The sequence below is a fragment of the Natator depressus genome, chromosome 18 (genome assembly GCF_965152275.1).
Source record: "Natator depressus isolate rNatDep1 chromosome 18, rNatDep2.hap1, whole genome shotgun sequence".
In the NCBI taxonomy this organism is placed as follows: Eukaryota; Metazoa; Chordata; order Testudines; family Cheloniidae; genus Natator; species Natator depressus.
Genome location: NC_134251.1, coordinates 22,294,231 through 22,321,003, shown reverse-complemented (window position 1 = coordinate 22,321,003; position 26,773 = coordinate 22,294,231). Strand labels below are relative to the sequence as shown.

The window sequence follows — 26,773 nt, the reverse complement described above, 5'->3', positions numbered from 1 at the left end:
TTTGTTAATATCCCCTTTCACTGCCTCCCAGCTAGGTAACAAGTCTGCTTCTCTGAAAAGTGATATTAACAAATGTACAAATAACCCTTTTCACAGAAGCAGACTTACTAGCCAGGAAGTCTTAAAAAAAAGAAAAAGAAACAACAACCAAAAAAGACAAGAACACACAAAGCACCTTATTTGTGTTTCTATTCTGTTTAGGTCCAGTAAAGAATGGACACAACTGTACATTATTTTTATTATTTAGTCTCCAAAAAAAAGCAAACCCTACATAAATAAATTACTGACATTTGGACATGTGTATGGACATATTTATTTGTTTTTCCTAACGTTAATTAAGTATTTTAGGAAAAACTGTCATAGCAGCCACCAACAACAGTTGGTGGCCAGACTCTGAGGCCACAAAAATTTGTTGTGAGAACCGCATAAATGAAGGATGAAACACACCATCTTGAGACCTTCAAACACACTGCCATTTTCCATGCATTTCCAGTATAGATAACTCAGCAAAACAATTGAGTATCTGCACAGATTTAAAAAAGAATTTACTTCCATATACGTGCTCCTGCTGTGTTTTGATTTCTGTAAACATCCAACCATTGAGTTTCTCTCTCACAAATTGTCTTGGAAGGTTAATTTTAATCTCATATACTTGATGGTCTATTGGAAGTGGTATATTTCACATAAGATGGGACGCTGCTTGACACAGCAGCAGGAGAAGATTCCCACAGCCCTTTTCCACTGAGCTGTTGATTTATTCCACTGAGATTTATATACACAGAGAACATGAAACAATGGGTGTTGCCATACACACTGTAACGAGAATGATCAGGTAAGGTGAGCTTTTACCAGCAAAGGGGGTGCGGGTGGGGAATAAACATGGGGAAATAGTTTTACTTTGTGTAATGACCCATCCACTCCCAGTCTTTATTCAAGCCTAAGTTAATTGTATCCAGTTTGCAAATTAATTCCAATTCAGCAGTCTCTCGCTGGAGTCTGTTTTTGAAGATTTTGTGTTGAAGAATTGCAACTTTTAGGTCTGTAATCGAGTGACCAAAGAGATTGAAGTGTTCTCCAACTGGTTTTTGAATGTTATAATTCTTGACGTCTGATTTGTGTCCATTTATTCTTTTACGTAGAGACTGTCCAGTTTGGCCAATTACATGGCAGAGGGGCATTGCTGGCACATGATGGCATAGATCACATTGGTAGATGTGCAGGGGAACGAGCCTCTGATAGTGTGGCTGATGTGATTAGCCCCTATGATGGTGTCCCCTGAATAGATATGTGGACACAGTTGGCAACACAAAGTAAAACTATTTCCCCATGTTTATTTCCCCCCCCCCCTTTCCCGGCTGTTCCTCAGACTTTCTTGCCAACTGCTGGAAATGGCCCACCTTGATTATCGCTACAAATGGTTTCCCCCCCTCTCCCTTCCGCTCTCCTGCTGGTAATAACTCACCTTACCTGATCACTCTTGTTACAGTCTGTATGGTAACACCCATTGTTTCATGTTCTCTGTGTATATAAATCTCCCCACTGTATTTTCCACTGAATGCATCTGATGAAGTGAGCTGTAGCTCACGAAAGCTTATGCTCAAATAAATTTGTTAGTCTCTAACATGCCACAAGTCCTCCTTTTCTTTTTGCGGATACAGACTAACACGGCTGCTACTCTGAAACCTACAATTATTTGTACGAATGCAATAGCAGCCAGCCAAAAGGACTGATTCTCAGGCAGGGCCTATGTGGCCTAGAGAGGAAAAGGTTTTAACACCTCCTAAACATATCCTAAAATGCTACCTTCTTCAAGCACTCCTGTTGATTATACGAATCAAATTCATTCAATCATGGAACAGAGCCAATAGCATGTGACTTATATGATCAGTGGTAACCAGCTAACACAGCTCAAATTTAGGTTGTTTCAAATATTTCAGAAGAGGAGGTGAACTTCTAGCTCAGTTTCAGAGAAGATTAATTACAAAATCAGTGGGTTGGTTTTACAACATTGAAGGGGGACAGTCAATTCTGAGGAAATAAAAATCCCTCTTCTGTCTGAAAATGTTCTTCCTACTTCTAATGTGTGTAACATCTTAAATAAATATTTTATCTGCTATTGTTATAAAAAACACAGTAAATATTTCAGTCTGTTCAGTTTGTTTATTTTGTGCCTCTGACAATGCTTTGCCATCTCTCTGCATAATCACTCAGTTTCTTGCTTTGTTTGTGGGAGCCTTTTCATACAGCAGAAGTGTGGAAAAACATTTTAAAATGGGGGGGGCGGGGAATTGATGTTTTTAAGTTGTAATACGTCTATAAAGGAGGAGGAATCCTTTAGCTTACATACATTGAACATATTAGTGCTAGGAACTTGTTTTGCTTGTCTCTCTCCAGGGAACGATTAGTGTTGGAATAGATGCCACTGACCTCTTTGATCGTTATGATGAAGAATATGAAGATGTTCCAGGGAGCAGCTTTCCCCAGATTGAAATTAACAAAATGCACATATCCCAGTCCATTGAGGTAAAGTGAAATAAACACCAGTGCGAGTATAAAGAAGGTTCTGAGTTAATGAGGCATAACAGCACACAGCACCACAAAATGGAACACGGCTCGGGGGGAGGCGGGGGAGGTTCTCATCTTTATTTATGAAGGGAAGGGATGCAATTACCTGCTCTAGGGGAGTGGGGCGTGGAGACTCAGTTACAGTGGGATCATGTGTTGACACGCTCTCATACATTTCTGAGGACACAAATGCCGGAGTTTTGGCTCCAGTTTGTGTGCTACAAAGGCTCTGCCGCCACTGCTGGCAAGTTTCCTTCGCTCGAATAGGCTGGCTGCTGGGCGAAACGTCGATTTCTCAAACACATTTTCAAAGCGATGTTTAAAATGTAAACACAAATTTCAAGGACAAACACTGGCCTTTGTATTTAAGAATGTGCTCCAGTGTGGGTCCCATCCCCCGCCTTCCCAGGAGTTAATATGCGGTAGTCTCACTACCTTGTTACCTGGATTTATAGAGTTGGTTGATTTGCCTGGCAGTTCCTGAAGGCATCGGAACCCAAATCCAAAGCAACAGGTTGCACTTCAATAAGCTTAATGGTCAAAGACTTCTGTTTCACTTCTGACCCGAGTAAAAAGGACACTGGGGCATTCATAGAATCATAGAATATCAGGGTTGGAAGGGACTTCAGGAGGTCATCTAGTCCAACCCCCTGCTCAAAGCAGGACCAATCCCCAACTAAATCATCCCAGCCAGGGCTTTGTCAAGCCTGACCTTAAAAACTTCTAAGGAAGGAGATTCCACCACCTCCCTAGGTAACGCATTCCAGTGTTTCACCACCCTCCTAGTGAAAACGTTTTTCCTAATATCCACACTAAACCTCCCCCACTGCAACTTGAGACCATTACTCCTCGTTCTGTCCTCTGCTACCACTGAGAACAGTCTAGATCCATCCTCTTTGGAACCACCTCTCAGGTAGTTGAAAGCAGCTATCAAATCCCCCCTCATTCTTCTCTTCCGCAGACTAAACAAGCCCAGTTCCCTCAGCCTCTCCTGATATGTCATGTGTTCCAGTCCCCTAATCATTTTTGTTGCCCTCCGCTGGACGTTTTCCAATTTTTTCACATCCTTCTTGTAGTGTGGGGCCCAAAACTGGACACAGTACTCCAGATGAGGCCTCACCAATGTCGAATAGAGGGGAACGATCACGTCCCTCGATCTGCTGGCAATGCCCCTACTTATATATTCCAAAATGCCATTGGCCTTCTTGGCAACAAGGGCACACTGTTGACTCATATCCAGCTTCTCGTCCACTGTAACCCCTAGGTCCTTTTCTGCAGAACTGCTGCCGAGCCATTCGGTCCCTAGTCTGTAGCGGTGCATGGGATTCTTCCGTCCTAAGTGCAGGACTCTGCACTTGTCTTTGTTGAACCTCATCACATTTCTTTTGGCCCAGTCCTCTAATTTGTCTAGGTCCCTCTGTATCCTATTCCTACCCTCCAGCATATCTACCTCTCCTCCCAGTTTAGTGTCATCTGCAAACTTGCTGAGGGTGCAATCCACTCCATCCTCCAGATCATTTATGAAGATACTGAACAAAACCGGCCCGAAGACCGACCCTTGGGGTACTCCACTTGATACCGGCTGCCAACTAGACATGGAGCCATTGATCACTACCCGTTGAGCCCGACAATCTAGCTGTCATGGAGTGTGGGGGAGTCCAGGCCCTGCACCCCTCTTCCTGGGATTCACTGAGACTCTCAGCCAGCCAGTAAAACAGAAGGTTTATTGAACAATAAGAACACAGTCTCAAACAGAGCTTGTGGGTACAACCAGGACCCCTCAGTCAAGTCCTTCTGGGGGAACAGGGAGCTTAGACCCCAGCCCTGGGGTTCCCTGCGTTCCACCACCCAGCACCAAAACTGAAACTAACCCCCCCCCCCCCCCCCCCCAGCAGGCTGCCTCCTGCAGCCTCTGTCCACATTCCTGGGCAGAGGTGTTACCTCCCCCTCCTGGCTCAGGTGACAGGCTCTCAGGTCTCCCATTGAAACTCCCCTGCCACATTCCCAGGTCAACACTCCCCCCTCCCTGCTGGGTCACACTAGCCAAGTTTCTATCCACCTTATAGTCCATTCATCCAGCCCATATTGGTCAGTACTGACCAATAGGAAGAGTGCCACATGCTAATTATCATGATTACTTGCTGCTTCACTCTGATGCTCCTTAAAGGTCTCCCACTGAGGTATTAATCCAGTGTGACCCTGTATGACTTGTGAGATCTGACAGGATCGCAGTGCAAAGTGTAGGGTTGTAAGTATGTTTGCATAAATGTGCAAATAATGTTGTTTTGTGCTGTAAGAGTGCCACTTATCTGTATGCTGCACTCTTGTTTTGTAAAGTTTGACTGTAGAACTTAGTCTGGTGGCTACACACAGTTCAAATACCCAGGAACAGGAATTGAGAGAAAGGTAACACTGTTTCGATAATTACATGTCCCTATATGCTTACAAACTCTCCAATCATGTGCAGTTTTGGCTATGTCCTTGCAATGTGTTCATTAGGTTTTTGTAATTGAGGTTGCTAATAACTCAGATTAATCCACTCACAATAAATTTATTTTCCAGGCTCCACTGACTGCCACAGACACAGCGATACTCTCCGGTAGCCTCTCCACCCAGAATGGGAATGGAGGTGGATCAATTAACCTTGCTCTTAGACGGGTCACATCCCCCAAGGGATGGGGAGAGGTAGGAGCATCAACTATGTTTTTTTTTCTTCCCACCAGCCTATTTCTAGCCAGTTGTATGAGTTCTTTATCCCCATTTATGCAGTAAGTTGTAAACCAAAATGAAGAAACTGTGCTGGAGTTTGAGAAATCTTGGTTGACTAGTTATTCAGAGCACTGGATGCTACTTGCCTGAGACCACAGACCGGGTTTTTGTTGTTCACATAAAGCTATAGGGAAAACCAACTTGACTCCAGTCAAATGTGATATAAATAGCTGCAAGCCCCATGTTGTCAGTTACCAGCTCTCTCTCTATGAGAACAGAAGTTAAATATTACTGAAGAAAGTGGCTTTGATATGAGGCATCTCTCAGCAGAGGGTGTGGTAGCAGCAGGTTCAGCTGAAGATGGCTGCATTCCTTCCTGATCTTTCAGGGCATCTACGTGGCTTGGTTACATCCACTAGGTCAGTTTGATTAGCAGGGTCTGATTTGTTTAGTCAAGAAAATTGTTTAAACCTGCTTATCAAAGGTGAATGCACTCTCACAGAAAAATGATAAAAGACCAAACACTATATCACTCTGGGGTGAACACTTTTCGCAAAATGATCGCTCCATATCTGTCCTTTCAGTCTTCATCCTCAATGGAAACCTGCATGATACCTTCAAAAGAGGAGTCTGGTAGCTTAAATTCATATTTTGTTGGATACTAAAAATCATGGTCTTAATAAAAAGACACTGGATTTATGGTTTCTTACAACAATCTGTAACCCACTAGTCCCCTTTTTTTGTCCTATGACTGTGGGGGGTCACCTTAAATGGTCCTTTAGAATATGTGTTTATTACTTACGCTAAACAATCTGTTCCACCTTGTATTTAGTTGCGACTCTCTGAGTACCTTTTCCAGACCTGAAGAAGAGCTCTGTGTAGCTCAAAAGCTTCTCTCTTTCCCCAACAGACGTAGATCCAGTAAAAGATATTACCTCCCCCTCCCCCCCGTCTCTCTAATATCCTGGGACCAACATGGCTACAACAACACTGCAGCTATCAAAGATGCTGGCTGTTCTGGAGAAATAGTGTCAGAGTTTTATGGTAACTGCGGCTGTATTTTCCCCTCTGTGGTCCCTCAGGGTCACCCATGTAAAGGTTTCTGGCTCCCCACTAGCACTTCTCCTGGGTGCAGACCTGTATGTCACTCCTTTCTGACCAGTGTTTTAAGACTGCACAGCTCACTGATGCACACTGTGATATTCCCAGCAAGCCAGACTGCCTAAAGGGCCAGGGCCTGCATTCTGCTTTCCTCTGAGGCCTCTGACCAGTGTATTGTGAGCAGTTACAAATGACCACTCAGCTCCTTCTAAGCAAGTACATTTATTTTGAAGGTAAAAGCATTACAGAGAAAGCATCTAAAAACAATCAAAGAATCTATATGCATGCTAAACAACTTACCCCCGAGGGAACCCCCAACTCCAACAAGGGCTCTAGTAGGTGTCAGTCCTTCAAACTCCACAACTTGTGGTTACAAGTTCATATCAGTCTTTAGATCAGCAACCAGAACCCAGACTGAGCAGCTCAGCATTGCTTTATACAGCTTAGGCCTTTGATCTCTAGTATGCAGGAACAGGTAATCACCAGTTGATGGCCCTCTCCTCAGGTGTAGCTTCCAAAGGCTGAGTTTTTTTGCATAACCAGATTTGTGGCATTTGCATTAAGCACTCCACGGGGATTCCCCAGGGAGCCCATTTAATATGTATTGTCCCAAAAGTCCATGCTTGTCTGGCACATTTTCATTAAAGTCCTTTGAACTCTTTACAATTCCCAAGTCTGTCATCTGTCACAGAAAGGTTGAGGGATTTTAGTTTATTTCATCCTCCAACTTTACAAATTCCCACCTTGTACAAAATCCAAGACTCCTTCCTGTTGCATGTTCCAAGAGCTATGAGACATCAAGATCCAATACTCAGTGACCTTACTCCTCTTTCCTTTTCAGAAGGTGAGGAAGACAAACTGAGACAAATCCAGTACCTTAAATGTGTTTAAAATTAGGGTAACAGACTCCAGCTTGTGGTACTCCACAGTCCTAGAAAATCTGTGATAAGCAGTACACATAGGAATCCAAAAGCAATAGCTATAGTCCTCAGTATGACATAAGGGTCCAGTTGTATAGATGGCATCTTTTCAGTCACATGCAGTTCCTCCTCCCATCTATCTCCGTTTCCCTTGGGATTTATTTGGAAAGTGAGTTTGTACTTGACAGAGTTTGTCTCTGGTCACTGTCTCTGAATCTGATGGAAAACAAATGACCTGTAAATAAACGTATAATAAACCTACTTAAGAGAACAAGGACTCAAGGAACAAGAACTGATTCTGGAATTTCTCCCTATTGAAAGGTAGCCAATTTAACAACTGTTTCTGCTGATGAGACTGAACAGTGCCAAATTAACATTGAATTGCAGCCTTGAAAGTCACCCAGACTAGTAAATGAAACAGCAAGAGCATTCTACAGATTGCAATACTGTGCTGTAACAGATGTGCTGACAGGGTTTAACGTGAGACTCCTGAGGACTCCCTCCAGTCACATGTGAGATCTATAAACAATGCAGTGGAACAAAATGCAAATACAAAGAAATAAGCATTGAAGCCAAGGACTTGCATCTTCAGAGGGCAGCAGCCGGTTCTTGGATGGCATCACCTATTTCAGGGAATCCTCCTGCTTCTAGCCCTTCTTCACAAGTTTGGGAATGAGGTCCTTTGGCTGACCACAGAAGTAAAAACAAAGTTGGAATGAAAGCTAGTGACAACAGATAACCCCTTTAAAGAAGGAGCTAGTAGCTGGGGGTTCTGCAATGGAGTGTTACCTCTTGTAGTGAACTCTTCCCTGTACTAGCTCTGAGGATGTTGGTGTGTGAGTGGAATTGAGAGGTAGGACTCCCTTCTCTGAGATGGTGCCTCCATCAGGTTGCTCCCAAACCATCTTCGCTTTCAAAGAGGATCTTGAGCCGCTTCTGTGCACATTGCAGGGCCCGTGTTCCTGCTTTGAGATCTGGCTTGGAAAGTATGGTTTGATGGTTTTTAACACCGTTTGTTTTCCTCCCTTTTTCTTGTCCCTGCAGCGCCTCTTCTAGCTGGTGGTGGCAATGTTGGCACTGGTTCTTAGTTCCACTCACTTAGGCGATGTCTACATAGCTCCTGGCAGCAAGTCTCCCAGCCTGGGGTGATTGGCTTGGGCTTGCAGGGCTTGCACTAGGGTTCAAAAAATAGCTATGTAGAGAGTGCTTTGAAGCTGTGGCTTAGGCTCTGAGAGGGTGGGCTTCAAAGCACTGTCTACACAACTATTTTTTGAGCCCTAGTGCAAGTGCAAGCCCAAGCCTGTCACCCCAGGCTGGGAGGCCTGTCATTCTTATCCAGGGAGTGCCACCTGGCAGAAAACCTAGATTCAAGTAAGCGGGGGGAGTGAATAGCTGTTTCTAAACTGTCACCAGCAGAACACCATTCGTTTAGAGATGCAGCCAGCTTCTTCTCTCGAGTGCCCAGCCTTCACGAGTCGCTATAGGAAGCACTGTGTTCTCAGGATGTTGAACTGCAAAGTGAGACCTAGATTCATAAGCACTGTCATGGAGTTTGCTAAAGACTCTCTTAGGAACAAAAGCAAATGTGTCCTGGAATTGGAGTTCCTCAAAACTAAAATGCTAATTCCAAATGCAGGTTTGTGTGGTGGAAGTTAATGGACTGGCAGGTTGGGAGTCTGTGAGGATTTCTGTAACACAAGGCACTGCATGTATGTGCCCAAATGCAAGCTCTGCTGTGTTCACAGTATGGAGTAATGTATTAAGCATGGATCTGGGAGACAGGACTTCTGAGCTGCTATCATGGCTCTGCGACTTACTTGCTGTGCGGCCATGGGCAATTCACTTCCCCCCCTTGGTGTATGAGTCCCTGCTTGCACTACTGGAACAATGCCTGCCTAGCTACCTCCTGGTGTGTCAGGATTGATTTAGTTTGTACAGCTCTCAGATTGTGAAGCGCTAGCTACGAATAATAATGTACACTTACTTCTCCTCCATTTGGGCGCAGGGAGAAGGAAAGCTGGAGGGGCAAAGCTATACCAAGCTCAATGTAACGCTGGCTTGACCAGTTTGGGTGAATCCGTGCATATATATTGTTGTGAGTTTCAATGGCCATTAATTTGGAATGCCACCCATGGCCTCTAGAAGATGCGCAGTGTACATTCGAAGTCACAAACCCTAGGATTGGGTTGGCTGGCTTCAGATGGCTTAAAGTCTATGTTTGTTTATTTAAGATGAAGTGTACATCAGGACACTGGACCATTATCTTAAATGACACAAAAAGTTCCCAGTTTCTTAGTACCTTTCAGTGCAAATTGTGCCCATGTGATCTAGCTTGTAGCAATAACATTTAGTGACCCAAAGTGGTTCAAAAGGAAAGACCTAAGAAATATTTAATCCAGGCTACAAGATCACTGTCCTGTCTCTGGAATACCAGCTTCCTCTAGAATCCAAGGATCCATATGTTGTTTTTCAGCATTTTGTCATATACTAATCCTATAATGCAGCATTAGAGACAACGGTGTTGTGACTGGGGTCCCAATGGGGACCAGCTATGGTTCCTCAATTAGGGTAAACTGCAAAGAATGGGGCAGACAATCCCCATAAAGTTGGTGGATGTTCCAATACTTAGATTTACCAAGCCAGCATAAAACAGCTTCTTTATTACCTTACTGGTTACTCAGAAGTCTAAACAACACAGTTCCCTTAAAGACAGGTTTCAGAGTAGCAGCCGTGTTAGTCTGTATTTGCAAAAAGAAAAGGAGTACTTGTGGCACCTTAGAGACTAACAAATTTATTTGAGCATAAGCTCCTGAATACATCCGATGAAGTGAGCTATAGCTCACGAAAGCTTATGCTCAAATAAATTTGTTAGTTCCCTTAAAGTGATCCAGCCTCAGGTTTCCATCCAGATACCTATATCAAATATTCCTGAAAATCTTATATCATCATATAAAAGAAAAGGTTCAAACAAGACAGAGAGTATGGTTGAAAGATCAATACGTACAGACATGAGTTCAGTTCATTGAGGTTTAGATTCATAGCAGAGATGGTGAGCTTTGTTGTTGCAAAGAGTTCCTTTAGAATTCAGTTCAGAGGTTATAGTCCAATGTTCAAATATCATATTCAGGGTGTACCAGCATAACTGGGACCTCAATCTTGCAACTCAAACTTCCCCTGATGAAGCTTAAGTAGATCTGAGATGACAGAATCAGGATCCAAGGATCTTTTATACAATTTCATGTCCTCTTTGACAAGTTGGGAGTTCCTCCGGGAACAAAAGGTAATTAGGATGACTTTTGAAGGAGGTCCATCACTGGTACTTAGCTAAAGAATTAACATAAGGCAATTTGCTTGTTTTTCCACCATTCACAGTACATTTCAAAGAAAGATGAATACTGAGATATCCCATGTTTACAATTAATTTAAATGCTAGGATGTTCTTTTGATCTCTGAACTATCAGCATACAGCATAGACAGGGACTGTTGATTACATTGTGGACCCTATTTACACATATGTAAATACACAAACATTATCCCTCCACGTGTCTTTTGAGGGTTATTTATTTTGCAGGCTGTTTAACCCTTCTGGTCATGCGTCACAGGTTCTAAGAACTGTAAGGAGGTGTCTCTCTGAGAACCTCCAGATCAGACAGTGGCATGGGGGTAGGAATAGGATGTGGAGTCTTCCAGCTCTCTATCACCCATTCCAATCTGGCCTGGGTTGTAGTGATCACCATCTACCTGCTGTTCAGTGGACTCAGTGAGTTGGAGGTCTCAGTTACAGGAATATGAAAACATCTTGAACCTGTAAACATCAAAATTTAAAAACGAAAGGAGGCCTCTCAAGGCCAAACGATTGCTTGTTCTCATGTTGTTTCTGTAGTGATTGGAGCAGGCAGTGCTCTGATTATAATACTCTGACTGTATAATTGGCAGGGTTTTTTTGCTATCGTCATTGAGAGTATACAAATTGAGACCTTTTGTGTTCCTGAGAATAACACTAATAGAAAAGACAGATTGCTAAAGTGAACAGACATGAATGATTTATACTATGTTGAGGTATTTAATGTGCCTATAGCGTAAGGCAATGGTAAATAGAAGAGACAGTACTGTGCAACTACTGGGAAAGATGTTCCCTTCTAACTGTTTTGTCTCTTATATTTAAACAGTTAGAGTTTGGAGCTGGAGACCTTCAGGGACCTCTATTTGGTCTGAAGATATTTCGTAATCTTACACCAAGATGGTAAATATAAGAAACAGCTACTACTCTATAGCCCTGTTCATGAATGTTCGAGACTGAAATGCCCTTTCATATTCACTTTGGATTTGTTTATCACATAGAACATGGCAGTCCAATTTAAACCTTACAGAGGACTTTCATATGAGAGAAAATGCTTAGATTTTATTTTATTTTGTTGTTGGTACCATGCATTTTAATTGTACTCTGCAGGTTTTAGCAAGGATTGCGTCCTTTCCCATCTTTGGTCTATATTTGCTCTTGTAAGGAGGTCACACTGCCGGTTTTATGTCCTCACAGTCAATTCTATGACCGTTTGTGATCTCCTAAACACAAGAGTCTGACTTTGCTCCAGAGTCAAGCGGATGAAGAAACCAGACTGGGAGGAAACTTCTAGACAGTGTTATCTTTAGTCATAGCGGGGAAAAAAAAACCACACACACACACGAACCAGAGGGAGCAGCTCATTGCTCTATGTCAAAACTTCTTTTTCTCCACTTCACCGTGCAAGCTCTTAATTTCCTTGAGTGCAGTATTTCTGTCACAGTTAATTTCATGGCAAAAAACAGGAGTTGATCCCGGTTTTAATGGAGGGAGCGAACGGATGCTTTTTCACAACTTTTATTATTCTTTTGTGACAGTGGTTATTGCTTTAGGGATTGAGTACTGTGGAGATGGTTGCTGTTCAGTTCTTCTATTTCATCTGGCGTGTGAAGCTTTGCGTACCCAGCTTCAGCTTTATTGAGATGTTGTAACCAGAAGGAGGCACATTTTTCACTTTTTGAAACAACTTTCAAAGGCAACTTCTTCATTTCTTCTTTTGAGTGATCAGCAGGATTGTGTAGCTCAGTAGAAAACAGCCACTTCTCAGGCAGGATTTGTAAGGGAGCAGTCAGTTCTGAGAGCATAATTTAAAAAGTTTGAATTAAATTCCTCATTTCCTTTTGTTTAAAGAGAACAACCCAGAAATAAATGAGAGCATGACAAAGCACGTGTCTGTGACTGTCTCACATCTGATCCACTGTGTTCAGTGTTGTCACCAGTAGGAGTGTTTGGAGCGAGCAGTTTGCTTATTTTCCAAGTGAACCCAAAGCCTGTGACTCAGTTCCCCTTTCCCACCTGGGAGAAGGGGTAGTAGCTCAATTTGGGATACTTGAGAGAACTAGGGGAGGGTTGTTTGTTTTTTTTCCCTTTGGAGGGTAAAGGAGGCAGGCTGGTATTGGCATGTACAAGTGACACAGGCTCCCAAGAAGGGAACAAGGCTAGTGTAACTAAGTCTCCTCTTAATTATCTAAAAGGGGAGGAAGGGGGAAAGTAGAACTGCTAGACACCTTGGGTTTTTCAGAGGATGAACTTGAAGGTCAGGTAGGTTAGGAAATAGAGGCTGCTTTGTGGGATATCATTAAGCTGTAAATTACAGGAATGGCTTTCTATGAAGTGGGGAGAAGAGGGAGCGAAGCTCAGGAGATCTCTTTGTCACAAGCCTTATGATGCTGTGCAGAAATAATGCTCAGTGACATTCTCCAGACTCCTGGCCTCTGCATCCAGGGCTCTTCTGGGACTCACATGTGCAGGAGAGGTTCTGACATTAAGAAAGGAGATTAGAGAAGTAATGCACGGTTTGCCCTTTGCCAGGTGGTGATTTGCAAATGACCAGAACCATCCTTTTGTGCAGAAAAGTACAAGCTAGATGCTGACTGCATTTTTGGATTAGAGCCTCTTTCTCATTGATGACAGTGCTGTCTCCTTCCCTTTGAGCCCTTCTGGTTTTCAGACATCCCATTCTCAGAGCCCAGATTGTGACGTGGGCCCCTCGAGAGCGTACTGCTGCTGCCTCTCACCCTGGTGGTGGGGAGCTGCTGGGCAGCAATAGGAGGCCTCCATAGCAGGTGGTGGTGCTGTTTCCACAGAACTGAGTCCATACTTGTTGCGCAGTAAGCGTGAGGCAAGCCTCCTTGCCAGTGTTTGCACTCCTGTTGGGCTGGCCCTAATGTTATCACGATTGACTGAATTGGGGGCTTACAGTGCTGCCAGTGTCTAATGTATGAACTGATTGCAGCTGATATTGGAGCTGAAGGATAGCGAGTGTCTCTTGAGAGTCCTGCATGCCAAAGCTCCTGGGTGACAGGAAGTTTGAGGCTGTCTAGAGAGTCTCTGTTCTTACTGCTGCTGATGCTCTCCTTATTTCTTGCAGCTTCATCACCACAAACTGTGCTCTTCAGTTTTCGTCCCGTGGAATCCGACCAGGCCTCACGACTGTCCTGGCACGGAACCTAGATAAGAACACGATGGGCTATTTACAGTGGCGATGGGGCATCCAGTCAGCCATGAATACGAGTATTGTCCGGGATACCAAAACCAGCCATTTCACAGTGGCCTTGCAGGTAAGACTCGGAGGGTTGTGCGTAATGGAGAGCAAGCTCCTTCTTGATATTTGAGCTACCTCTTATAGTGCCCATTGGAAGGTAGCTTGCCCCTTTTCCATTATAACCTCTGTCAGTAATTTATGTAATTAGCACCTGTCTGAGTTTAGTTAGTGTGATGGGTTTGTGGATTAGCCCTTCACTTTGCAGCCCCCTGCCCAGAACAGATGGCTAGTATTGTAGTAGTGAGCTGGAGGACACAGCTCATAATGTTCATGTGCTGGAGATATGGAGAGCAATGTGTCAGGCTTCAGCTTCCCTGGGCTGGGAGACTGTTTCATTTCTTGGAGCATAGTTTATGCTACTTTACTCAGTCCCTTCAGCTGGCTTAGGGACGTAGCAGTGTTGCCACTGATTTCCATGAAGTTAGTGTTCCTGCCTCCTCAATGGGGGGGCGAGAGAGAGGCAGGAGCAAAAGAGCTTAAAGGGAAGTTGTCAGGTTGGTGCACCCTAAAATTTTTGTCTCTACTCAAAACAATTTTTCCAGCTCCCTTTTTGCAGAATGCATTGAAAAGCAGCTGTTTGCTCTGAATTCCAGCAGCAGATTCTGCCACTGCACTCTTACTCCTGAATGACACGTTGACAGTCTATGTGATTTCTGCTCAGCAGAACACGTAACCTTCCCCTCAGCATTCAGAGCAGCAAAACACACCACGTCCAGGTGTCCATGGAAGCAGAAATGTCTCTCTCAGCAGGAAGAACACATTTACTTAAATGTTTTGCAGAAAGAGCAAAGCACAGTTTCAGGGCTATAGACCTGTCACATTTCTTGCTGCTCCTATACTAGTTAGAAATGTTCCTACAGCAGCCACTTAATTCACCAGAGCCAGAAATCTTGCAGCACGTTCCTTGCAGAAATGACCCAGTCGCTTGGGAATGTGCTTAGATCACCTGATGTGCTTGCTGCCCAGTCCAGTGTTTCCAGGAAACACTTGAGAACAGCCTTGATTCTGCCTCTTCTGTGGAAAGCGACACTAATCTTCCTGCCATATGGAGATACTTGCCATTCCTGAATGTACCCGCAAAGTGCTCTGAGCACTGCAATGAGTGCATCCACCCACCCTGTCTGCATGCGTGCGCTTTCCCAGAGTGTTGGCATGAACACTCAACCTGCTGCTCTGATGTGATCACACTAATGTAAAGACTTACGGGTCTGGGTGGGGAGCAGGGTGTTTCAGAATGGCCCCATTTGTCTGGGATCACATGGCAGTTATCAGTTTTGCTAACTAGTGGTGCCTGGAAATTTCCCAGGAACAGCAATGAAATGAGATCTTAAACCAGCTGACAGTGTTCCTTCAAGGCAGCACTTCTCCAACTGTTGTTCTGCAGATCACTTTGTAAGAGAGTCCCTCTCTTGTTCCAAAGCCCCACTCAGCTTCGTTCTCAGTCCCAAGTAAAGGCTTCACAGGGCACAGTCTAAAATTCAGTGAGTGACACTGTGAGCACAGGTGGAGGGTTGTGACATGCAGGTGGTAGCTATTGGGGTGATGTCTACCCTGCAGAAGGGACTGGAAAGGAAATCAGTGGGAGTACTCAGCTGTGGCTGATACAGCTTGTCCATGAACTTATGCCTCTCTGGTGTTTCAGCTCGGAATCCCCCACTCCTTCATGATGATCAGTTACCAGCATAAGTTTCAGGATGAGGATCAAACCCGAGTTAAAGGTTCCCTCAAGTGAGTATAAGTGGGAATGCTCCTGTGGGGCTTGCATCAGAGCATCTGGCAAGGAAACCCAGTTACTGCTGCTGCTGTACCTCTGTGTAGTTTGTGCTCTGATGCCTGTGTATTTCTTGGTGGAAGAGCTGCTTCCCTTGATTTTTAATTTTCTCTGTTAATGTGACTAAATGAAGGGTCACAGTCTTGGGGCTAAGATGAGTCTTTGTCCTCTTCAACTGGGGAGATTGTACCTGTATTATTTTGATATCTGTGTATCATCACCAACAAAGCCTTGCCAGTTTGTTACTGTACTAACTGAAAAAGGCCTCCTCCATTTAGGTCCTGTATTTACATAGTTAATCACTCACTAATGAACAGTCCCTAAACACGTCTTTTTCTTGTTCCATATTGTTTCCTGTTTTAATTTGCTGATATTTCTTCGACTAGTCTGCCTGTGGCAGCTCCACTTCAGAATGTGCATGCTCCTGTGTGCTCCTCATTGGAGACTGTCCCCAGCAGAGTTTGCGCCTGCACCCTAGGTATCCTTTTGCTCCAATGTAAGGGCATAGTGTGGGGGTATGGTCCTGCTGGCACTTCAGTTCTGTCTCAACTACCTGCAGCTTGAGACAGAGCATTGCTGTGTTGGCTATAGGTAGCAATATGGCATGTTGCATGTCTTTTACTGTTTCTTCTTAGTGATTTTCTTTATATATTTTCCCGTTGTTTAGCACACTTTAGCATCCCCCTGTTTCATTTGCCCGATCTGGGTATTTCTTTTCTTCTTGGGCCACAATCCGTGGCCTCGAGTAATGGGTTATGTTCAAGACCCCTGGCTTCAAACCCTGCCAGACCTGCCATAGGTCTCTTCCCTGCAGTGACAGACATTCAGGTGCGTCAACTGCCTGGGAAAAACTCACATCCCATCGAAATGTAAGATCTACTCAGGATTTAAAAGCAAGTCTAAAATACTGAAGGAGAACAGACTAAAACTCGTGTTGATGGAGTGTTTTCCGAGACCTGGAAGGTCTGAGTCACGCCCTATATGTCAGATTCGGTTGCGCAGAGAGCTGTGGCCACCGTCACTGCTGTGGCAGGAAGCAAAGACCCTGGGGCCCCTTTAGAGCCATTCAGACCCTAAAAAAGGAGATATCCCATTCTGGAGAATGGGTTAAGAGAAGAGAAAAGTCACCTCTGGGTCCAGGCTTCAGGAGACCTCACATCCCAACACAGGTACTGCCGAGGCTCTTTCTCGACACTCAACAACCCCCCAACCCGCCCCCCCAACCAAGATCCTGGCACTGGCTAAAAAGACAACACTGCGTACTGAGAAACTGTCAGGTAAACAACCTCAAGTGGCATCGGCATTGGCACTGGACTCGGTGCCTTTGAAGCACAAGGACTCTAAGGACAAGCTGAAATCATGGTTGGTATCTGCCAGCCAGCCAGCCGAGAAGGATGCATGGATTGCTCTTACCACCTGACTTGTGGGGGCCCCTGTCCAGAGTCCCTGGTACCGTACTGGCTTCTGTTCCATGAGGACTGGGAGGCATCTGAGTCACCATTGCTGAGGGGTCCCTAGAGAGACGCTCTGCCAGTGCTGACTTACCTCCCGGAGTCTACTTAACCTCTGGTCCTGCCATTGACATTGGTGACTCGTCCTCCAGTACCATCATGGTCACCAGCCTCACACAGACTCTGAGGCTACTGAGAAGGATTTCCAGCCAGTACTGAGACATCCTCTGGTATCATCTAACCAGCCAAACAAGTCTTGGTATCCAGTACTGATGCCATTATTGGGCCTCTCTGGCCTCCAGTACTGACTCGAGCACTGGCACTGGTGGATACGGCGATGACACCTCATCTGATTCCGAGGTGTCCATATAAGGCTCCTCTACTTTCCTGTTCCAGACTCCCTCCCTTGAGGTGCACCCCGAGGAATAAGTTCCAACCGGAGAGATACCTGGCAACCCTGGGATTCTGCACCCTCCCTTACACTGCACCACAGTGGGGTTATTGGAATCTGTGGGCCCCTGGTGGTGACCAGGTATACCGGGTCCCATATTGTAAGAGGGCATGTGAGGATCAACAACCGCCACCCTGGTTCTTGCTCCACAGGAGGATCTCTCAGAGGACCAAGAGCCAGAAGAGAAAGAAGAGAGATTACCTTCCCACAAATTTTCCTTCTCACCAGATAACACTACTGTGCCTCCCTGCCATTTTATGCTGAATATCTATGATTTCAAGGCCTTTCAAGATCTTCTGAAATGGATACCTTCCAAGAGACTTTATAAATTCCACTGGAGGAGATGAAGGATCCCCAGAATTCCCTGTTGGACAGCCTCCATTTGTCTGCTTAGGGCAAAATCACCTTGCCCTAAGCAGACAAATGGAGGATGCATAGATTCAAAGGCCAGAAGGGAGGGACCATTGTGATTATTTAGTCTGACCTGTATAATGCAGGCCATAGAACTTCCCCCAAATTATTCGTAAAGCAGATTTTTTAGAAAAACATCCAATTTTGATTTTAAAATGGTCAGTGATGGAGAATCCACCACGACCCTTGGTAAATTGTTCCAATGGTTAAATGCTTTCACTGTCAAAAATGTATACCTTATTTCAGTCTGAATTTGCCTAGCTTCAGCTTCCAGCCATTGGATTGTGTTAGACGTTTCTCTGCTAGATTGAAGAGTCCATTATTAAATATTTGTTCCCTATGTAGATGCTTATAGACTGTAATTAAGTCACCATTTAAGTTTTTCTTTGTTGGACTCAAAGAACTCAGTCTAGATAGTTTATCGCTACACTGAATGTTTCTTATCCTTAATCACTCTGGTGGCTCTTCTCTGAACCTGCTCCAATTTAACATCCAATTTAACACATGGAATTGTGGGCCCCAGAACTGGACACAGTATTCCAGTAGTAGTTGCATCAGTGCCAAAAGCAGAGTAAAATAATCTCTGTCTTCCTACACAAGATTCCTGTTTCTACATCCCAGGATCAAATTAGCTCTTTTGGCCACTGCAACACATTGGGACCTCATGTCCAGCTGATTGTCCACCATGACTCCCTCGGTCTGTAAATAGGGCCTACATTCTTTGTTCCTAAATGTGCATATTTACATTTAGATGTATTAAAACACATTGTTTGCTTGCACCTAGTTTACCAAGCGATCCAGATTGCTCTGAATCAGTGACCTGTCCTCTTCACTATTTACCACTCCCCCAATTTTTGTGTCATCTGCAAACTTTATCAGTGATGGTTTTATGTTGTCTTTCAGGTCATTGATAAAAATGTTAAATAGCACAGGACAAGAACCAATCCCTGCGGGATCCCACTGGAAACACACTAACTTGATGATGATTCCCCATTTACAGTTATATTTTGAGACATATAAGTTAGCCAGTTTTTAATCCATTTAATGTGTGCCATATTAATTTTATATTATACCAGCTATTTGACCAACATGTGAGATACCAAATCAATGACTGTCTGCTGGCCGCAGCCTTTATGGCTCGGCAAATTCCAGCTACCATGCTACCTAAGTGTAAACAGACTGACAAAAATATTATATACCACCCAGAGGCTTGGAGTATATTTTTTCTTCCATCCTACACCCAGCTCCCTTGTTGTCAAGGCTGTTAATGAATGCATTTGTCAGGTGGGTATTCAGTGACTCCCCAGCTAAGTAAACAAACAAATCCCTTCTGGGGTACACAGTCCAAAAATGGCCTCAATTTCCTGCAGCCCTCCCTGGGCTCCGCCTTTAATAGTCCAACAGGGCCCATCGTGGTACCCTCTCCATTGGCGTCAACCTGCAGCCCTCCCAAGGCTTAGGCCCCTAATTAGTCCAACTGCAGCCTATCACAGTACCCTCTCTGTTGGTGCATCTTCCTGTAGCCCTCCTAGACTCAGTCTTTAACCAGCCCAAGAGGGCCCAACACGGTACCCTTGCGTGGTCTGGCTAGGTTTCAAGATTCCTTCTCTGGAATTGAGCAGCACCCCAAGGGCTTCTTCCCTGGGGAATCTTTGCCTCTATTTGAGTCCTCAGTGACCCCCAGCCTTCCTGCTAAGCCACTCCTCTTGGACTCAGTTCTCTGACCACAGCTCCCCGCTGAGTCAGTCCCAGTGTAGCCCCCTTCCCTGGGGTGCCAGAGTTCTAATTCCTTTCCTTAGGGCATAGCCACTTCCTCCAGTGGCTGGGAAGGTGGGGCGGGGCAGGGGGTGCAGTCCCACCCACTGCTCCTTGTCCCGACCCAAGGACCCTTTAAGTATAGCAGCCTTGTGCTGCGTCCCTTTACTAATTACTAAAGTTAAGATTTTGTCACAGTTATTTTTAGTAAAAGTCAGGGACAGGTCACGGGCAATAGACAAAAATTCACAGAAGCCTGTGACCTGTCCCTGACTTTTACTAAAAATAACTGTGACAAAATGGGGCTGATGGGGAATGAGAGTCGGAGTCCTGCTGCGGGAGGGGTGGGGAGGGGTCCAGCTCCCATGGCGCCTGGGAGCTCCAGGGCTGGCGGCCTGTAGTGGTGAGGGTGGCAGTTTGGTGGAAAGATCCAAAAGAGGTATGTGTGGGAGTTCCATTGTCACAGCCTTCTCCCACAAGGATCATCACCACAGTGCTTCCCTGTTGGACTGGGGTGCGCACTTCCAGGACTTCACAGCTCAGGACAAATGGACCAGCTGAGGAAATCCTTGTTACACTTGCCAGCCCTTCCTTACCCACATCTGGGGGAACCCAGTCATAATAATGCTGGCCAACAGAGCAGCTATGCATTCTATCATTTGGTAAGGAGGAGAAAGATCCTTTTGTTCTGAGTCAGAAAAACTGTGCAACTGGTGCATATCACACCACATATAGCTCTCAGTGGAAAACTTACTATAAGGAAAACCTACCTACAGAAGTGGAAATGTTTCCACTGATCTATACCTCTTCTTGAGTCTCATGTGATGCACATTCTCAATTATCTGCCAAATTTAAAAATCATGGAATTATTGCTGAGCTCGGTTAAGGTTCACCTTGCTGCCATCACAGCTTTTCACCCCCCTATTGAGGAGTTTTCAGTTCTTCAGACACCTGACTGTGATGATGTTTATTAAGTGCCTGTTCAACATTTTTCCTCCTGTCAAAAAACCCACTCCACCATGGGATCTCAGTTTAGTCTTCAATGTGCAGAAGAAACCTCAGTTTGAACCTATGGGGAGCTGATCCCTCCTTCTTTTGTCCCTCAGCCAGGAAGGGTGTTGGGGAGATAGGAGCCCTGATGGTTGACCCACTGTATACGGTGTTCTGTCGTAACAAGGTGACACTATATCCACACCCTCGCTTTCTACCTAAAGTTTCTTCAGAGTTCCACATTTATCAGGAGATTCACCCACCGGTGTTTCACCCCAAGCCTCACTCTTCAAGAGAAGAAATGAGCCACCATACATTGAATGTTAGAAGAGCTCACCTTTTACCGCGACAGAACTGACCCCCTTAGGGCTTCCCCAAGGCTTTTCAGCTCTGTCATGGAATGAATAAAAGGACATCCATTCTCCACCCAAAGACTGTTGTAGGATGCTTCTTAAGCTGTTACGAAGCCTCGGGGGTTTGTCCCCCTCTTAAAAGGATAGCTTATTCCACTAGGGCTCAATCTCAGAGTGACCCTACAGAAAAACATCCTGTCTCAGACATCTGCAAAGCAGCCACCTGATCTTTGGTGCATGTTTTTCTAGCACTATGCTCCTGTGCTTGCTTCCAGAGCTGACGTGGCTTTTGGTGACCCTGTTCTATAATCCATACTAAATCAGCCTCCTCAGCACGCTCCTCCCACACTCAGGATCTCCTGAAGTGAGACCCCTTAGGGACACTACTCAAAGAAGAGGGGGAGGTGACTGACTTGGTATGGTAACTGGAGTTCCTCAAGATGTGTCCCTTTTGGTGCTCCACTACCCCTGCCCCTTCCCATCTGCCTTGCAATCTTGCTAGACTTCCGTGGCTGAGAAGGAATTGGAGTGGAGGCAGTTCTTCCATCCCCTCTGCCCACCCATACACCCTTGCACCGGAGCACAAGGATATCTAGGGCGCAGACATGGACCCGTGTACTCTGCTGATCACGCACATCTTGAAGAACTCCAGTTACTGCACAAGGTTGGTAACCTCTCCTTTGTGATACATGGTGAACTACAATAAACAGAACTGGATATTAAAAGTGAAACTGGAGACACTGCTCTTGTCTTATTGTTTTCTCATTTTGTCATTCTAGGGCAGGTTTCTTTGGGACCATAGTGGAATATGGAGCAGAGAGGAAGATTTCCAGACACAGTATTTTGGGAGCCACTGTCAGTGTTGGTGTTCCACAGGGAGTGTCTCTGAAAATCAAGTCAGTTCAAGATTATAACTGTGATGTTGGTGGCTATGACTGTAACACACACTCATGTGTCTGATGCATTCAATTGGGGCACCCAAGCTAAGGTATTTTAGGCATACTGGCAACAGGAACCCAAAGGCTGTGATGCATGTACATGCCATAAAATGGAGCAGGTTGCAGCTGCTCTCACTTTCAATAGAGGGATGTGGCCCTCTAAGCCTACTTCTGTTGGAGGCTGAGCATTTCATCTGGCACTAGTGTGTAAGTATGTTAAAAATATCTGAGGATGCATTCTAAAAATCAAGCTTAGCAAATTACTGTAAGTGGATAGATACTGAGGTGTTTTTGAAAATATCTTCAATTGCATTCCAGTTACCACAGCTTTACACACAGGCAAAAATTCAGACCAACCTAGATTGCTAGAGTTAAGAATATATCAGTTTTCCCTAGGAGTTAACATGTTGCAGCTTTCAAAGAGGTACTAACAGAACACTGTGTTGACAGACTCTCGTGCATATTTTGATTTTGCCAGCAGAGGGCATGACAACACTGCAGAACCTATTCAAAAACACTTAAGATCGCAGTCATAGAATCATAGAATATCAGGGTTGGAAGGGACCTCAGGAGGTCATCTAGTCCAACCCCCTGCTCAAAGCAGGACCAATCCCCAACTAAATCATCCCAGCCAGGGCTTTGTCAAGCCTGACCTTAAAAACCTTAAAGGAAGGAGATTCCCCTGGTGATAAAACTTCAGATCATGACAAACTTGCTCAAATAAATTTGACCATAAGCATCTGATGAACATTAATATTCTCCTTCCTGCAAGGCATGTGCATGAATATGATCCTTCTTTTGAGAGCATTCCTCTGTTCCTATGTAACCTTGAACGTTGGTTATCTCATGATGTGTACAGGGACCAGTAACGTTCCTGGCTTTATTGGATAGGAATCCAGGAAGCGATGGTGGGGAACAGTGCAGCAGTAGATTCTTTCACAGTAAGCAACTGCTCCTGATTTCCCTCTGGAAGGGGTGATTGTGTCTTTCCCCAATGAGTCTTGGGACCACAAGAGATTCTCTCAAGATTTTTTTAAATAGACCCCAGAACATCATTGCAGCTCCAACCAAGTATCTCCAGAGGAGACACCTGCTCCTTAAAAGTAAGGGCTCTGCCAGGCTTCAGATGTCTCCATTGCTGCTGTTCTGACTGAGTCCATGAGCTCTTCACCTTTGGGTTCAGAGTTCAGACTATCCCACTGCCTCTGGTGGTTGCTGCTGCTGAGTTGGAGCCTACACTGTTGGCCGGCATTAAACATATTTTGTTGTGTGCTTTAGAACTCCAGACTCGCTTTGATAAGCTGCTTTGTTCTTCTTTGTTTTAGGTTGAACAGGGCGAGCCAGACCTACTTCTTTCCTGTCCACCTGACAGATCAGCTGCTACCCAGTGCTGTTTTCTATGCCACCGTGGGACCCTTAGTTATCTACTTTGCCATGCATAGGCTAATCATCAAACCCTACCTCAGGGCACAAAAGGAGAAGTAAGTCTGAGGTCATGTGTTCTAAATACGGAGCTGGGCTCTCCTATTCAGTTGCTTTTGGAAGCGGGGTGGCAGGTTTAGGGGCATTTCTCTGCAGTACAATTGCTGTATTGGGAGTTAAAATGGGGAGCCTGAAGGATGATCGCTGTAAAGACTCTCCAACGCAGGCCTTGAAACCAGCCTGACTGAGGTCGGTAGGAGCATTAAGGCACTGACATGGGAAGTGCCTCCTTGCACTGAATCGTATTTAATGCCTATAACTAATGTGGTGTTCAACTTCCTCATGTCAGAGAGTTGGAGAAACAAAGGGAAAGTACCGCCAGTGATGTCCAACAGAAGAAGCAGGAGGCGGAAGCTGCAGTAAGTCATCCATTCCTCTGTCCCCAGTCTTGCCTGTTAGTTTCATCCTTGGTTATATTGTTCCATACAGCATGTGCCACACGCTTTGTTCTCCAGCTGTGTCCCCATTTTCATTTGCAGAACGCATACCGCCTGCAGTGTTGTGAATTCTTGAGATTTTGAATGGTGTGATTTTTGCCAGGGCTGGAGCCAGTCTACTGATGATGTGAGGAGCTCCAGCCCTCTTGGAAATTTTAGCCCTGCCTGGGGGAAGAATCCCCTCCCTGATTGGCTGCATTCCACATTTGTCTGCCTCTTGGGGAAGAGCAGCCAATCATGACTGCCGCAGCAGCAGCAGGCAGAGCTTTTCCACCTCCCCTCAGGACCCAGTGCCATTCTCACAGGAGAGACGGGGGGCAGAAAGAGTCAAGTGTCTTATGGCAGCTCTGTGTGCCTGCCCTCCCCCCCCATGGTGAGCCACAGGATGTTATCTTTGCTCCTCCCTGTTCCCATCTCCTGCCAGGCAGTACCCAGTCGGAGGGCTGGGGGGCGGCGGCACGGGAGGAAGAACCTCTCACCGCCCCCCAGCCCAGGAAGTAAGACTGAGTCTTGCCCTTCACCCCAGCAGCTGAGTGTGCTGCTGTCATTGGCGAGGGCAACAGAATTCAGAGCCTCCCACAAGCCACGATTGTTGGCAATCTTTCATTTCTGTGGGACACTCTACCCATGGATTGGGTGATCTCCAGACATGGACTTGGAGCCTTCCTGTCGTCCCTAACGTTCCCATGCCCCGTGGCCGCAACCCCAGGGCAGTTTGAGGCATTTCCCCCTTCCCTGTGTTTTTGTTCTCATCTTCATTTTCATATTTATGCTCAGGTGAGCTCTGAGACAATGCCCAGGCCCTGGTCTGCAGGTGTCTTCCTAATTCACTTGTCCTTCGTGAGCCTTCTGAGCTAAAGGAAACTGTTCCCACTTGGAGTTCATATCTCTTTTTAAATGGAATCTGACTGCTGAATTTTATTTTGTCCTTTGTGTTGTGGCAGGTTCGGTTAATGCAAGAGTCCGTCCGGAGGATAATTGAGGCAGAGGAAGCCAGGATGGGTAAAAAGTGCAGCATGACTTACTTGTTCTGAAGGGTTTGAGGAGAGGAATGGGGAGTGGGATCCCTATAGAGATTGAAGGGCTGGGGAGAGAAGTGGAAGGTAGGTATTAAGGGTGGGCAAACTTTTTGGCCCGAGGACATCATCTGGGTATGGAAATTGTATGGTGGGCCATGAATGCTCACGAAATTGGGGTTGGGGTGCAGGAGGGGGTGAGAACTCTGGCTGGGGGTGCGGGCTCAGGGGTGGGGCCATAAATGAGGCGTTCAGGGTGCAGGAGGGGGTTGGGTGCAGGATCCAGCTGGAGATGTGGGCTATGGGACTGGGATGAGGGATCTGGGGTGTAGAAGAGTGCTCCAGGCTGGGCCCAAGCGGTTCAGAGGGCAGGAGGGGGATCAGGGCTGGGGCAGAGGGTTTGGGCACGGGGGAGGGGGGGTGCGGGCTCTGGCTGGGGGTGCAGGTTCTGGGGTGGGGCTAGGGATGAGGGGTTTGGGATGCAGGAGGGTGCTCCGGCCTGGGATCGAGGGGTTCAGATCAGGGCTAGGGAAGGGGGTTGGGGTGCGGGAGGGGCTCAGGGGTGCAGGCTCTGGGCATTTACCTCAAGCAGCTCCCGGAAGCAGCGGCATGTCCCGCCTCTGGCTCCTATGCGGAGGTGTGGCCAGGCGGCTCTGCGTGTCGCCCTGTCTGCAGGCGCTGCCCCCACAGCTCCCATTGGCCACATTTCCTGGCCAATGGGAGCTGTGGGGGTGGCGGTTGGGGCGGGAGCAGTGTGTGGAGCCCCCTGGCTGCCCCTCAACCTAGGAGCTGGAGGGGGGACATGCCACTGCTTCTGGGAGCTGCATGGAGGCGTGGCACGCGTGCGTGGAGCAGCCCCCGACCCTGCTTCCCAGCTGCAGTGCGGGAGTGGGGCAAGCCCCAGACCCTGCTCCCCAGCAGGAGTTCAAGGGCCAAATTAAATCGGCTGGCGGGCCAGATGTGGCCCGCAGGCCTAGTTTGCTCACCCGTGATCTAGAATCTTAATTCTTTAATTAATGTCCTAGGGTTTACACTTGCAAAGATAATGTTCCAAAAGTGAAGTGAGCATAATTGATGTAGTGACATCTTCCTGAGTCTGCAGACAGCCTGAAATGATCTCTGAGAAGTGGGAGTTGTCACTTTTATGTCCATTCTAGGTTAACTCCAGATCTTAATGACAACTGTTAAAGTGGCACTGTGGCTCTACCTTGGGATGGCCCTGGGTGGGGAAGTGGGGTTTGGGGACTGTTGTATGTGCCTCAGTCCCTGGGGGAGGTTCACCACTCATTTGATTTGGTGTTACAGGGGATCGGGTCAGTGTAGGAATTTTCCTTACGTCCTAGTTGAAACACTCCTTTCGTTCCCAGGTTGGACTTGGCCTAGCATTGTGCATGATTTTGAAATTTTTTGAGGCAAGCTCTGTATTTGCCCTTCCAACACTGTTTCTTGAAAACGGTTCCCTCAGGCAGTATGAGAAGAATGCTAGGAAAAGGGGTGGGCTGATCTCTTCATCAGCTTCTCTACAGGTACCTGGGGGAGCCTTTTGCCATATCTTTGTTCTTGTGTGGAATGCAGGTTTGATTGTAGTGAACGCCTGGTATGGGAAATTTGTCAATGACAATAGCAGGAAGAACGAGAAGGTGAAAGTCATAGATGTGACTGTGCCCCTGCAGTGCTTGGTGAAGGACTCTAAGCTTATCCTCACAGAGGCCTCCAAGGTATGCAATGACATGTGCTGAATTGCCTTGTGGGTGTTCACCTTTGCTGCTGGCCCTGCATATCTCAGTCCTGCACAACAGCATCCTCCCCTGGCAGAGT

The 26,773-nt window shown here is 45.9% G+C and overlaps 1 protein-coding gene across 2 annotated transcripts in view; it reads left to right on the top strand.

Annotated features, from left to right (window-relative positions):
• DNAJC11 (DnaJ heat shock protein family (Hsp40) member C11) overlaps positions 1 to 26,773 on the top strand; it is a 72,434-nt gene that overhangs the window by 42,289 nt on the left and 3,372 nt on the right. For both annotated transcript variants that reach the window (XM_074975077.1, XM_074975075.1), the window contains exons 5-14: positions 2,395 to 2,523; positions 5,128 to 5,250; positions 11,465 to 11,538; positions 13,727 to 13,916; positions 15,543 to 15,628; positions 21,862 to 21,978; positions 23,346 to 23,501; positions 23,792 to 23,861; positions 24,884 to 24,941; positions 26,531 to 26,673. In XM_074975077.1, coding sequence (XP_074831178.1) covers positions 2,395 to 2,523; positions 5,128 to 5,250; positions 11,465 to 11,538; positions 13,727 to 13,916; positions 15,543 to 15,628; positions 21,862 to 21,978; positions 23,346 to 23,501; positions 23,792 to 23,861; positions 24,884 to 24,941; positions 26,531 to 26,673 — 1,146 coding nt within the window. The remainder of the gene's footprint in view (positions 1 to 2,394; positions 2,524 to 5,127; positions 5,251 to 11,464; positions 11,539 to 13,726; positions 13,917 to 15,542; positions 15,629 to 21,861; positions 21,979 to 23,345; positions 23,502 to 23,791; positions 23,862 to 24,883; positions 24,942 to 26,530; positions 26,674 to 26,773) is intronic.